The sequence below is a fragment of the Anomaloglossus baeobatrachus genome, chromosome 7, assembly GCF_048569485.1.
Source record: "Anomaloglossus baeobatrachus isolate aAnoBae1 chromosome 7, aAnoBae1.hap1, whole genome shotgun sequence".
NCBI classification, from domain to species: Eukaryota; Metazoa; Chordata; class Amphibia; order Anura; family Aromobatidae; genus Anomaloglossus; species Anomaloglossus baeobatrachus.
Genome location: NC_134359.1, coordinates 5,229,569 through 5,243,715, shown reverse-complemented (window position 1 = coordinate 5,243,715; position 14,147 = coordinate 5,229,569). Strand labels below are relative to the sequence as shown.

The following is a 14,147-nucleotide window of genomic DNA, read 5'->3' as shown; positions in this document are numbered from 1 at the left end:
AGCGTTACAGTCTCTTTCCTGTAGTATAACATCTTTTATCCCTTCTCTTTCCGTTTGTATAATGTACTTTACCCCCTTCTGGTATAATGTCCTGTTTTCCCTTCTCCTTCCCCCGGTATAACGTCTTGTTCCCCATTCTCTTTCTCCCAGTATAACGACCTGTGCCCCCTTCTCCCCCTCCTAGTATAACATCCTGTGCCCCCTTCTCCCTCTCCTGGTATAACGTCTTGTGACCCCTTCTCCCCCTCCTGGTATAATGACCTGTGCCCCCTTCTCCTCCTCCTGGTATAACAACCTGTGCCCCCTTCTCCCCCTCCTGGTATAAAGTCCTGTGCCCCCTTATCCTCTTCTCTTTATCCTTGTATAATGACCTGTGCCCCTTCTCCCCCTCCTGGTATAACGACCTGTGCCCTCTACTCCCCCTTCTGGTATAACAACCTGTGCCCTCTTCTCCCCCTCCTTGTATAATGACCTGTACCCCCTTCTCCCCCTCCTCGTAAAATGTCCTGTGCCCCCTTTTCCTGTTCTCTTTATCCTTGTATAATGACCTGTGCCCCTTGTCCCTCTCCTGGTATAACGACTTGTGCCCTCTACTCCTCCCCCTGGTATAATGTGCTGTGTCCTCTTCTCCCCCTTCTGGTATAATGACATGTGCCCCCTTCTCCCCCTCCTGGAATAACATCCTGTGCCTCCTTCTCCTCTTCTCTTTTCCCTGGTATAATGACATGTGCCCCCTCTCCCCCTCCTGGTATAATGACATGTGCCCCCTTCTCCCCCTCCTGGTATAACGTCCTGTGCCCCTTCTCCTCTTTTCTTTCCCCTGGTATAATGACATGTGCCCCCTTCTCCCCCTCCTGGTATAATGACCTGTGCCCTCTTCTCCTCTTCTCTTTCCCTTAGTATAATGACATGTGCCCCCTTCTCCCCCTCCTGGTATAATGACATGAGCCTCCTTCTCCCCCTCCTGGTATAACGTCCTGTGCCCTCTTTTCCTCTTCTCTTTCCCCTGGTATAATGACATGTGCCCCCTTCTCCCCCTCCTGGTATAATGACCTTTGCCCTCTTCTCCTCTTCTCTTTACCTTGGTATAATGACATATGCCCCTTTCTCCCCCTCCTGGTATAATGACCTGTGCCCTCTGTGACGACATGGACTCTGTCATTGCCTAGCATGGGTTAAGTTTCTTAAAATTCAGCCAGACATGAAGATAGTTTGTTTATAGACGTGGGATAAGCCCCTCATTGTTTCTACAAGAATCTTAGGAGTCTAGTGTTTACAATTCTTGGTGACTCATGTACTTGCCTTGGCCAGTGAAGGTCAGATACCTAGACAAATCAATTATGCGAACCTCCCGTTGTATTACTATGTGTATTGCTAGATGTGATGTAACTTAGCTGTCTCCCCCTCATCTCTGGATATTTTGTATATGGCTTGAAATCAAGCCAATAAGAGCCCAGTCTTTTCCACCAATTGTGAAGGCCCCAATGGTCTGAATGAGAGCTCAGGGGTATAAGAAGGAGGACTGTCCATTGCCCGGGTAGACTCTTGCTACATCCTACCAATCTAGGATCTGCGGATCCGATTGGCAAGCCATAACCGAACCTGGATTATAACACTATATGGACTTCTGCATTGAATGCAAAGATTCGGCTGAGATATCAAGGACTACATAAAGAAGGAATTCAGCTTGTGACAATCCAGTCACCTGACTACAGTATTTGCAGTCCTGAGACAGCTTCCTAAATCTGGCGTTATTCCATTCTCGGTGGGTGCCCGCCGAAAGCGGGGTGCTGCTGGATTGGAGTAAGTGGCCCTGGAAGCTCTGAGGCACGGACATTCTAATCCCTGGTGAGCCAGCGGAAGGGTGAGACTCTGTTGCCTGTCACATTTGTGTGTTTTGCTGGTTATGTGTTATGTGCCGTTAATTGTTTGGGGATCCAATAAAGTCTAATTATTGTGGTTCCCTCACCCTGTGTTGTCTGAGTAGTGTTACGCCCACGGTTAAGGAGGTCGGCGTTCAGTTGGGAGGAGCCCTGGGCCACGCTGTCTTTCTAAAGGCGGCCGGGCCAGCGGACGAGAGCACCCACTGACCCCGTGTCTCCACAGGAGAGCACCCACTGACCCCCGTGTCTCCACAGGACAGTACCCACTGACCCCCGTGTCTCCACACCCTCTTCTCCTCCTCCTGGTATAACAACCCGTGCCATCTTCTCCCCCTCCTGGTATAATGACATGTGCCCCCTTCTCTCCCTCCTGGTATAACGACCTGTGCCCTCTTCTCCCCCTCCTGGTATAACAACCTGTGCCCTCTTTTCCCCCTCCTGGTATAACGACCTGTGCCCTCTTCTCCCCCTCCTGGTATAACAACCTGTGCCCTCTTTTCCCTCTCCTGGTATAATGACATGTGCCCTCTTCCCCCCCTCCTGGTATAATGACCTGTGCCCTCTTCTCCCCCTCCTGGTATAATGACCTGTGCCCTCTTCTCCCCCTCCTGGTATAATGACTTGTGCCCTCTTCCCCCCTCCTGGTATAATGACATGTGCCCTCTTCCCCCCCTCCTGGTATAATGACCTGTGCCCTCTTTTCCCTCTCCTGGAATCATGACATGTGCCCTCTTCCCCCCCTCCTGGTATAATGACCTGTGCCCTCTTCTCCCCCTCCTGGTATAATGACATGTGCCCTCTTCCACCCCTCCTGGTATAACGACCTGTGCTCTCTTCACCCTCTCCTGGTATAATGACATGTGCCCTCTTCTCCCTCTCCTGGTATAATGACATGTGCCCTCTTCTCCCCCTCCTGGTATAACGACCTGTGCCCTCTTCTCCCTCTCCTGGTATAATGACATGTGCCCTCTTCTCCCCCTCCTGGTATAACTACCTGTGCCCTCTTCTCCCACTCCTGGTATAACGACCTGTGCCCTCTTCTAACCCTCCTGGTATAACGACCTGTGCCCTCTTCTCCCCCTCCTGGTATAACGACCTGTCCCCTCTTCTCCCCCTCCTGGTATAATGACATGTGCCCTCTTCTCCCCCTCCTGGTATAACGACCTGTGCCCTCTTCTCCCTCTCCTGGTATAATGACATGTGCCCTCTTCACCCCCTCCTGATATAACGACCTGTGCCCTCTTCTCCCTCTCCTGGTATAACGACCTGTGCCCTCTTCTCCCACTCCTGGTATAATGACATGTGCCCTCTTCACCCCCTCCTGGTATAACGACCTGTGCCCTCTTTTCCCTCTCCTGGTATAACGACCTGTGCCCTCTTCTCCCCCTTCTGGTATAATGACATGTGCCCTCTTCCCCCCCCTCCTGGTATAATGACCTGTGCCCTCTTCTCCCCCTCCTGGTATAATGACATGTGCCCTATTCCCCCCCTCCTCGTATAATGACCTGTGCCCTCTTCTCCCTCTCCTGGTATAATGACATGTGCCCTCTTCCTCCCCCTCCTGGTATAATGACCTGTGCCCTCTTTTCCCTCTCCTGGTATAACGACCTGTGCCCTCTTCTCCCCCTCCTGGTATAATGACATGTGCCCTCTTCTCCCCCTCCTGGTATAACGACCTGTGCCCTCTTTTCCCTCTCCTGGTATAACAACCTGTGCCCTCTTTTCCCTCTCCTGGTATAATGACATGTGCCCTCTTCCCCCCCTCCTGGTATAATGACCTGTGCCCTCTTCTCCCCCTCCTGGTATAATGACCTGTGCCCTCTTCTCCCCCTCCTGGTATAATGACTTGTGCCCTCTTCCCCCCTCCTGGTATAATGACATGTGCCCTCTTCCCCCCCTCCTGGTATAATGACCTGTGCCCTCTTTTCCCTCTCCTGGAATCATGACATGTGCCCTCTTCCCCCCCTCCTGGTATAATGACCTGTGCCCTCTTCTCCCCCTCCTGGTATAATGACATGTGCCCTCTTCCACCCCTCCTGGTATAACGACCTGTGCTCTCTTCACCCTCTCCTGGTATAATGACATGTGCCCTCTTCTCCCTCTCCTGGTATAATGACATGTGCCCTCTTCTCCCCCTCCTGGTATAACGACCTGTGCCCTCTTCTCCCTCTCCTGGTATAATGACATGTGCCCTCTTCTCCCCCTCCTGGTATAACTACCTGTGCCCTCTTCTCCCACTCCTGGTATAACGACCTGTGCCCTCTTCTAACCCTCCTGGTATAACGACCTGTGCCCTCTTCTCCCCCTCCTGGTATAACGACCTGTCCCCTCTTCTCCCCCTCCTGGTATAATGACATGTGCCCTCTTCTCCCCCTCCTGGTATAACGACCTGTGCCCTCTTCTCCCTCTCCTGGTATAATGACATGTGCCCTCTTCACCCCCTCCTGATATAACGACCTGTGCCCTCTTCTCCCTCTCCTGGTATAACGACCTGTGCCCTCTTCTCCCACTCCTGGTATAATGACATGTGCCCTCTTCACCCCCTCCTGGTATAACGACCTGTGCCCTCTTTTCCCTCTCCTGGTATAACGACCTGTGCCCTCTTCTCCCCCTTCTGGTATAATGACATGTGCCCTCTTCCCCCCCCTCCTGGTATAATGACCTGTGCCCTCTTCTCCCCCTCCTGGTATAATGACATGTGCCCTATTCCCCCCCTCCTCGTATAATGACCTGTGCCCTCTTCTCCCTCTCCTGGTATAATGACATGTGCCCTCTTCCTCCCCCTCCTGGTATAATGACCTGTGCCCTCTTTTCCCTCTCCTGGTATAACGACCTGTGCCCTCTTCTCCCCCTCCTGGTATAATGACATGTGCCCTCTTCTCCCCCTCCTGGTATAACGACCTGTGCCCTCTTTTCCCTCTCCTGGTATAACGACCTGTGCCCTCTTCTCCCCCTCCTGGTATAATGACATGTGCCCTCTTCCCCCCCCTCCTGGTATAATGACCTGTGCCCTCTTCTCCCCTCCTGGTATAATGGCATGTGCCCTCTTCCCCCCCTCCTGGTATAATGACCTGTGCCCTCTTCTCCCCCTCCTGGTATAATGATATGTGCCCTCTTCCCCCCCTCCTCGTATAATGACCTGTGCCCTCTTCTCCCTCTCCTGGTATAATGACATGTGCCCTCTTCACCCCCTCCTGGTATAATGACCTGTGCCCTCTTCTCCCCCTCCTGGTATAATGACATGTGCCCTCTTCCCCCCCTCCTCGTATAATGACCTGTGCCCTCTTCTCCCTCTCCTGGTATAATGACATGTGCCCTCTTCCCCCCCCCTCCTGGTATAATGACCTGTGCCCTCTTCTCCCCCTCCTGGTATAATGACATGTGCCCTCTTCCCCCCCTCCTGGTATAATGACATGTGCCCTCTTCTGGTATAATGACCTGTGCCCTCTTCTCCCCCTCCTGGTATAATGGCATGTGCCCTCTTCCCCCCCTCCTGGTATAATGACATGTGCCCTCTTCTGGTATAATGACCTGTGCCCTCTTCTCCCCCTCCTGGTATAATGACCTGTGCCCTCTTCTCCCCCTCCTGGTATAATGACATGTGCCCTCTTCCCCCCCTCCTGGTATAATGACATGTGCCCTCTTCTGGTATAATGACCTGTGCCCTCTTCTCCCCCTCCTGGTATAATGGCATGTGCCCTCTTCCCCCCCTCCTGGTATAACAACCTCTTCCCTCTCTCCACAGAAGGACTGTCACTACGTTATGATTTTCTTCCAATACTGTATCATGGCTAACTATAGCTGGCTGCTGGTGGAGGGGCTGTACCTGCACACGCTGCTCGTCGTCTCCTTCTTTTCTGAGTGGAAATATTTCTGCTGGTACATCGCTCTGGGGTGGGGTGAGTGCACAGGGCAGTGGCAGACCCCCTGACCACGGACCCCAACTCATCAAGCTCTGTGTATTGCAGGTTCTCCTCTTGTGTTCATCATCGCCTGGTCAGTGTGCCGACAGCTGTATGAGAACATGGGGTGAGCAGCCCAAAGACCACCCCTCCGACTATAACACCCTCCGATATTACCCAGAATCCCCCATTAGACCACATCTTATATATTACCCAGAATCCCCCATTATACCACATCTTAGGCCGGTTTCACATTTGCGTTGTTTTGACGCAAACGGAATCCATCCCTAATGTAGTACAGTTCATTTACAGTGCTGGCCAAAAGTATTGGCACCCCTTCAATTCTGTCGGTCCTCAGTTTCTTCCTGAAAATGATTGCAGTCACACATTCTTTGGTATTATTATCTTCATTTATTTTGCTTGCAATGAAAAAACACAAAAGAGAATGAAACAAAAATCAAATCATTGATCATTTCACACAAAACTCCAAAAATAGGCCAGACAAAAGTATTGGCACCCTTAGCCTAATACTTGGTTGCACAACCGCTTCCGGTTCCATCAATGAGTTTCTTACAATGCTCTCCTGGAATTTTAGACCATTCTTCTTTGGCAAACTGCTCCAGGTCCCTGAGATTTGAAGGGGGCCTTCTCCAAACTGCCATTGTGAGATCTCTCCACAGGTTTTCTATGGGATTCAGGTCTGGACTCATTGCTGGCCACTTTAGTAGTCTCCAGTGCTTTCTAGCAAACCATTTTCTAGTGCTTTTTGAAGTGTGTTTTGGGTCATTGTCCTGCTGGAAGACCCATGACCTCTGAAGAATACCCAGCTTTCTCACACTGGGCCCTACATTATGCTGCAAAATTTGTTGGTAGTCTTCAGACTTCATAATGCCATGCACACGGTCAAGCAGTCCAGTGCCAGAGGCAGCAAAGCAACCCAAAAACATCAGGGAACCTCCGCCATGTTTGACTGTAGGGACCGTGTTCTTTTCTTTGAATGCCTCTTTTTTTTCCTGTAAACTCTCTGTTGATGGCTTTTCCCAAAAAGCTCTACTTTTGTCTCATCTGACCAGAGAACATTCTTCCAAAACGTTTTTGGCTTTCTCAGGTAAGTTTTGGCAAACTCCAGCCTGGCTTTTTTATGTCTCGGGGTAAGAAGTGGGGTCTTCCTGGGTATCCTACCATACAGTCCTTTTTCATTCAGACGCTGACGGATAGTACGGGGTGACACTGTTGTACCCTCGGACTGCAGGGCAGCTTGAACTTGTTTGGATGTTAGTCGAGGTTCTTTATCCACCATCCGCACAATCTTGCGGTGAAATCTCTCGTCAGTTTTTCTTTACCTTCCACATCTAGGGAGGTTACCACAGTGCCATGGGCTTTACACTTCTGGATGACACTGCGCACCGTAGACACAGGAACTTTCAGGTCTTTGGAGATGGACTTGTAGCCTTGAGATTGCTCATGCTTCCTCACAATTTGGAGTCTCAAGTCCTCAGACAGTTCTTTGGTCTTTCTTTTCTCCATGCTCAAAGTGGTGCACACAAGGACACAGGACAGAGGCGGAGGCAACTTTACTCCATGTCACCGGCTGCAAGTGTGATTTATTATTGCCAGCACCTGTTAGGTGCCACAGGTAAGTTACAGGCGCTGTTAGTACACAAATTACAGAAGCAGCACAGGATTATTCACACGGTGTCAATACTTTTGTCCACTCCCTTTTTATGTTTGGTGTGGAATTATATCCAATTTGGCTTTATGACAATTTTTTTTTTCTTCATTGAAGACAAATTAAATGAAGATAATACCAAAGAATTTGTGATTGCAATCATTCTCAGGAAGAAACGGAGTATTCTCTGACAGAATTGCAGGGGTGCCAATACTTTTGGCAGGCACTGTATTTACAGTGTAAAGGGTGCTTTACACGAGACGATCTATCGTGCGATATGTCATCGGGGTCATGATTTTTGTGACGCACATCCGGCATCGCTTGCGACGTCGGGCTGTGTGACACCTCCGAGCGACGCAGTATCGCTCACAAATCGTGAGTCGTGTACTCGTCGCTCGGTTTCATAATCTCGTTTAATTAAAATGGCGCCGGTTGCTCATCGTTCCCGGGGTAGCACACGCCGCTCCATGTGACACCCCGGGAACAATGAACAGCAGCTTACCTCCGTCCCGCAGCACCCACCGGCAATGCGGAAGGAAGGAGGTGGGAGGGATGTTTACGTCCCGCTCATCTCCGCCCCTCCGCTTCTATTGGCCGGCCGCTGTGTGACGTTACTGTGACGCCGAACGTCCCTCCCCTTTCATGAAGTGGACGTTCGTCGCCCACAGCGAGGTCGTCCAGAAGGTAAGTACGTGTGACGGGGGTTAAACGAGTTTGTGCGCCACGGGCAGCGATTTGCCCGTGACGCAAAAACGACGGGGGCGGGTACGATCGATTGTGAAATCGCACAATCGGTCGTCCCGTGTAAAGCAGGCTTAAGCGCGACACCATGTGGACACATGTGGGTAGTGCATGAAGCATGGTGTCGCGCTTTCACTGTAAATGAATGAACTGTACTACATTAATGACGGATACCGTTTGCGTCAAAACAACGCAAATGTAAAACCAACCTTATATATTACCCAGAATCCCCCTCATCCTGATATAACCGTCATCTTTGTACCCTGTGTGTGGACAGTGAGGTTGACGGCATGTCGCTGACAACACTGCTACTGTCTGGCCTCATGGGGGGGATGAGCGGTGTTGTCAGGCAGACTCCTCGATGGTGCAGTTTGGGGTGTTGTCAGGTGGACCCATCAGTGGTGCAGTTTGGGGTGTTGTCAGGCGGACCTAACAGCGGTGCAGTTTAGAGTGTTGTCAAGGGGGACCCATTGGCAGTGCAGTTTGGTGTGTTGTCAGGTGAACCCATCAGCAGTGTTGTCATTCTGGTCCATCGGCGGTGCAGTTTGTAGTCTTGTGATGCGGACCCATTGGTGGTGCAGTTTGGAGTTTTGTCAGGCAGACCCATTGGCGGTGCAGTTTGGAGTGTTGTCATGAAGACCCATTGGCGGTGCAGTTTGGAGTGTTGTCATTCCGATCTATCGGCAGTGCAGTTTGGAGTGTTGTCAGGCGGACACAGCAGCGGTGCAGTTTGATGTGTTGTTAGGCGGACCCATCGCTGTACAGTTTGGGGTGTTGTCAGGCGGACCTATCGGTGGTGCAGTTTGGGGTGTTGTCAGGCGGACCCATTGATTGGCGGTGCAGTTTGGAGCCTTGTTATGCGGACCCATCGGTAGTGCAATTTGGAGTCTTGTCAGGCTGGCCCATCAGCCGTGCAGTTTGGAGTCTTGTCAGCGGACCCATCGGCGGTGCAGTTTGGAGTCCTTTCAGGCGTACCCATCGGTGGTGCAGTTTGGGGTGTTGTCAGTTGGACCAATCGGCGGTGAAGTTTGGGGTGTTGTCAAGCGGATCCATCGACGGTCCAGTTTGGGTGTTGTCAGGCGGACCCATCGGCGGTGCAGTTTGGGGGGTTGTCAGGCGGACCCATCAGCGGTGCAGTTTGGGGTGTTGTCAGTTGGAGCCATCGGCAGTGCAGTTTGGGGTCTTGTCAGGTGGAGTCGTTGGCGGTCCAGTTTGGAGTCTTGTCAGTCTGACCCATCGGCGGTGCAGTTTGGGGTGTTGTCTGTCGGACCCATCAGCGGTACAGTTTAGGGTCTTGTCAGTCGGACCCATAAGCGGTGGAGTTTGGGATCTTGTCAGGCGGACCCATCTCAGTGGTGCTGTTTAGGGTGTTGTCAGTCGGACCCATCGGCGATGCAGTTTGGGATCTTGTCAGGCGGATCCATCAGCGGTACAGTTTGGGATCTTGTCAGACGGACCCATCGGCGGTGCAGTTTGGGGTCCTGTCAGTCGGACTCATCGGGGGTGCAATTTGGGAGTGTTGTCAGGCGGAGTCGTTGGTGGTCTAGTTTAGGGTGTTGTCTGTCGGACCCATCGGCGGTGCAGTTTGGGGTCTTGTCAGGCGGAGTCGTTGGTGGTCCAGTTTGGGGTGTTGTCTGTCGGACCCATCGGCGGTGCACTTTGGGGTCCTGTCAGTCGGACCCATCGGGGGTGCAGTTTGGGGTTTTGTCAAGCGGACCCATCGGCGGTGCAGTTTGGGGTGTTGTCAGGCGAACCCATCGGCGGTGCAGTTTGGGGTCTTGTCAGGCGGAGTCGTTGGTAGTCCAGTTTGGGGTGTTGGCAGTCAGACCCATCGGAGGTGCAGTTTGGGATGTTGTCAAGCGGACCCATCGACGGTGTTGTCAGGCAGAGTCGTTGGCGGTGCAGTTTGGGGTGTTGTCAGTCGGACCCATCGGCGGTGCAGTTTAGGGTGTTATCAAGCGGAGTCGTTGGCGGTTCAGTTTGCCGTGGTGTCAGTCGGACCCATCCGCGGTGCAGTTTGGGGTGTTATCAGGTGGAGTCGTTGGCGGTGCAGTTTGGGGTATTGTCAGTCGGACTAGTCGGCGGTGCAGTTTGGGGTGTTGTCAGACGGAGTCGTTGGCGGTGCATTTTGGGGTGTTGTCAGTCGGATCCATCGGTGGTGCAGTTTGGGGTGTTGTCAGGCGGAGTCATTGGCGGTTCAGTTTGGGGTGTTGTCAGGCGGAGTCGTTGGCGATGCAGTTTGGGGTGTTGTCAGTCGGACCCATCGGCGGTTCAGTTTGCCGTGGTGTCAGTCGGACCCATCGGCGGTGCAGTTTGGGGTGTTATCAGGCGAAGTCATTGGCGGTGCAGTTTGGGGTGTTGTCAGTCGGACCCATCGGCGGTGCAGTTTGGGGTGTTATCAGGCGGAGTCGTTGGTGGTGCAGTTTGGGGTGTTGTCAGTCGGACCCATCGGCGGTGCAGTTTGGGGTGTTATCAGGCGGAGTCGTTGGCGGTGCAGTTTGGGGTGTTGTCAGTCGCGGTGCAGTTTGGGGTATTGTCAGTCGGACCCATCGGCGGTGCAGTTTGGGGTGTTATCAGGCGGAGTCGTTGGCGGTGCAGTTTGGGGTGTTGTCAGTCGGACCCATCGGCGGTGCAGTTTGGGGTGTTGTCAGTCGGACCCATCGGCGGTGCAGTTTGGGGTGTTATCAGGCGGAGTCGTTGGCGGTGCAGTTTGGGGTGTTGTCAGTCTAGCTATCGGCGGTGCAGTTTGGGGTGTTGTCAGTCGGACCCATCGGTGGTGCAGTTTGGGGTGTTATCAGGCGGAGTCGTTGGCGGTGCAGTTTGGGGTGTTATCAGTCTAGCTATCGGCGGTGCAGTTTGGGGTGTTGTCAGTCGGACCCATCGGTGGTGCAGTTTGGGGTGTTATCAGGCGGAGTCGTTGGCGGTGCAGTTTGGGGTGTTATCAGTCGGACCCATCGGCGGTGCAGTTTGGGGTGTTGTCAGTCGGACCCATCGGCGGTGCAGTTTGGGGTGTTGTCAGTCGTACCCATCGGCGGTGCAGTTTAGGGTGTTATCAGGCGGAGTCGTTGGCGGTGCAGTTTGGGGTGTTGTCAGTCGGACCCATCGGCGGTGCAGTTTGGGGTGTTGTCAGTCGGACCCATCGGCGGTGCAGTTTGGGGTGTTATCAGGCGGAGCCGTTGGCGGTGCAGTTTGGGGTGTTGTCAGTCGCGGTGCAGTTTGGGGTGTTATCAGGCGGAGTCGTTGGCGGTGCAGTTTGGGGTGTTGTCAGTCGGACCCATCGGCGGTGCAGTTTGGGGTGTTATCAGGCGGAGTCGTTGGCGGTGCAGTTTGGGGTGTTGTCAGTCGGACCCATTGGCGGTGCAGTTTGGGGTGTTGTCAGTCGGACCCATCGGCGGTGCAGTTTGGGGTGTTATCAGGCAGAGTCGTTGGCGGTGCAGTTTGGGGTGTTATCAGGCGGAGTCGTTGGCGGTGCAGTTTGGGGTGTTGTCAGTCGGACCCATCGGCGGTGCAGTTTGGGGTGTTGTCAGTCGGACCCATCGGCGGTGCAGTTTGGGGTGTTATCAGGCGGAGTCGTTGGCGGTGCAGTTTGGGGTGTTGTCAGTCGGACCCATCGGCGGTGCAGTTTGGGGTGTTGTCAGTCGGACCCATCGGCGGTGCAGTTTGGGGTGTTATCAGGCGGAGTCGTTGGCGGTGCAGTTTGGGGTGTTGTCAGTCGGACCCATCGGCGGTGCAGTTTGGGGTGTTATCAGGCGGAGTCGTTGGTGGTCTAGTTTAGGGTGTTGTCTGTCGGACCCATCGGCGGTGCAGTTTGGGGTCTTGTCAGGCGGAGTCGTTGGTAGTCCAGTTTGGGGTGTTGGCAGTCAGACCCATCGGAGGTGCAGTTTGGGATGTTGTCAAGCGGACCCATCGACGGTGTTATCAGGCGGAGTCGTTGGCGGTGCAGTTTGGGGTGTTGTCAGTCGGACCCATCGGCGGTGCAGTTTGGGGTGTTATCAGGCGGAGTCGTTGGCGGTGCAGTTTGGGGTGTTATCAGTCGGACCCATCGGCGGTGCAGTTTGGGGTGTTATCAGGCGGAGTCGTTGGCGGTGCAGTTTGGGGTGTTGTCTGCGGTTTCGCTGATTTCGGTTTCTGCTTCTTTTAGCTGCTGGAACATTAACTCCAACGCCAGCGTGTGGTGGATCATCCGGGGGCCGGTCGTCCTCTCCATATTTGTGAGTGACACAATGTGACCCTATCTGTATATAATATGTATATAGTGTGAATATATGGACAGTGGATAGAAAAGTCCACACGCCCCTGAGAAATCCCAGGTTCGGTCATGTGAATCATTCCAGGACTTTTCTCTTTAATGGCGCCCGGAATCTGTGCAGATCAGTGACAAAGAAGGAAGTTCAGGTGGAAAAGTAAAGAAGCAAAATAATCTGGTTGCATAAATCTGCACACCCTACACTAAGGCGGGCTTTGCACACTACGACATCGCAGCCCGATGCTGCGATGCCGAGTGCGATAGTGCCCGCCCCCGTCGCAGCAGCGATATGTGGTGATAGCTGGCGTAGCGAAAGTTATCGCTACGCCAGCTTCACACACACACTCACCTGCCGTGTGACGTCCCTGTGGCCGGCGACCCGCCTCCTTGTTAAGGGGGCGGGTCGTGCGGCGTCACTGCGACGTCACACGGCAGGCAGCCAATCAGAGCGGAGGGGCGGAGATGAGCAGGATGTAAACATCCTGCCCACCTCCTTCCTTCCGCATATCCTACGGAAGCCGCAGTGAGGCCGGTAGGAGACGTTCCTCGCTCCTGCGACTTCACACACAGCGATGTGTGATGCCGCAGGAGCGAGGAACAACATCGGACCGTCGCGTCAGCGTAATCATGGATTACGCCGACGCTGCACCGATGATACGATTACGACGCTTTTGCGCTCGTTAATCGTATCATCCAGCCTTTACACACTGCGATGTCGCATGCGATGCCGGAAGTGCGTCATTTTCAATTTGACCCCACCGACATCGCACCTGCGATGTCGCAGTGTGCAAAGTGCCCCTAACACTCTGCTGATGTCTATGTGACTTTCTGGCGCGTTCAGCCTGTTTGGGTGGAGGTCCAACACATCTACAATGGCCGATCTTTGCCCCCTCCCCCCATCTGTCAGATTGAGGGGGGTCTCCTGTGAACAGCGCCCTCTTCAGGTCACCACAGTTTGTCCCGTTCCTTCCTTCCATGCTACTCCACCAGGCCGCACTGTGGGGAGGGGGTCTAGGGTGGAGACACAGAGCAGCAGAGTCAGTGTGTAGGGTGGAGACAAAGAGCGACAGAGTCAGTGTGTAGGGAGGTGGTGCGGAGTCAGTGTATAGGGTGGAGACAGAGTGACGGAGTCAGTGTATAGGGTGGAGACAGAGTGGTGGAGTCAGTGTATAGGGTGGAGACACAGAGTGGTGGAGTCAGTGTATAGGGTGGAGACACAGAGTGGTGGAGTCAGTGTAAAGGGTGGCGGCAGAGAGCACTGGAGTCAGTGTATAGGGTGGAAACAGAGTGACGGAGTCGGTGTGTAGGGTGGTGGTGCGGAGTCAGTGTGTAGGGTAGTGGTGCAGAGTCAGTGTGTAGGGTGGTGGTGCGGAGTCAGTGTGTAGGGAGGTGGTGCGGAATCAGTGTGTAGGGAGGTGGTGCAGATTCATTGTGTAGGGTGGTGGTGCGGAGTCATTGTGTAGGGTGGTGGTGCAGAGTCAGTGTGTAGGGAGGTGGTGCGGAGTCAGTGTGTAGGGTGGTAGTGTGGAGTCAGTGTGTAGGGAGGTGGTGCGGAGTCAGTGTGTAGGGTGGTAGTGTGGAGTCAGTGTGTAGGGTGGTAGTGTGGAGTCAGTGTGTAGGGTGGTAGTGTGGAGTCAGTGTGTAGGGTGGTAGTGTGGAGTCAGTGTGTAGGGTGGTAGTGTGGAGTCAGTGTGTAGGGAGGTGGT

At 53.5% G+C, this 14,147-nt stretch overlaps 1 protein-coding gene across 2 annotated transcripts in view; it reads left to right on the top strand.

Annotated features, from left to right (window-relative positions):
• SCTR (secretin receptor) overlaps window positions 1-14,147 on the top strand; it is a 164,859-nt gene that overhangs the window by 57,712 nt on the left and 93,000 nt on the right. For both annotated transcript variants that reach the window (XM_075318739.1, XM_075318738.1), the window contains exons 7-9: window positions 5,629-5,782; window positions 5,852-5,912; window positions 12,337-12,406. In XM_075318739.1, the coding sequence (XP_075174854.1) occupies window positions 5,629-5,782; window positions 5,852-5,912; window positions 12,337-12,406 (285 nt within the window). The remainder of the gene's footprint in view (window positions 1-5,628; window positions 5,783-5,851; window positions 5,913-12,336; window positions 12,407-14,147) is intronic.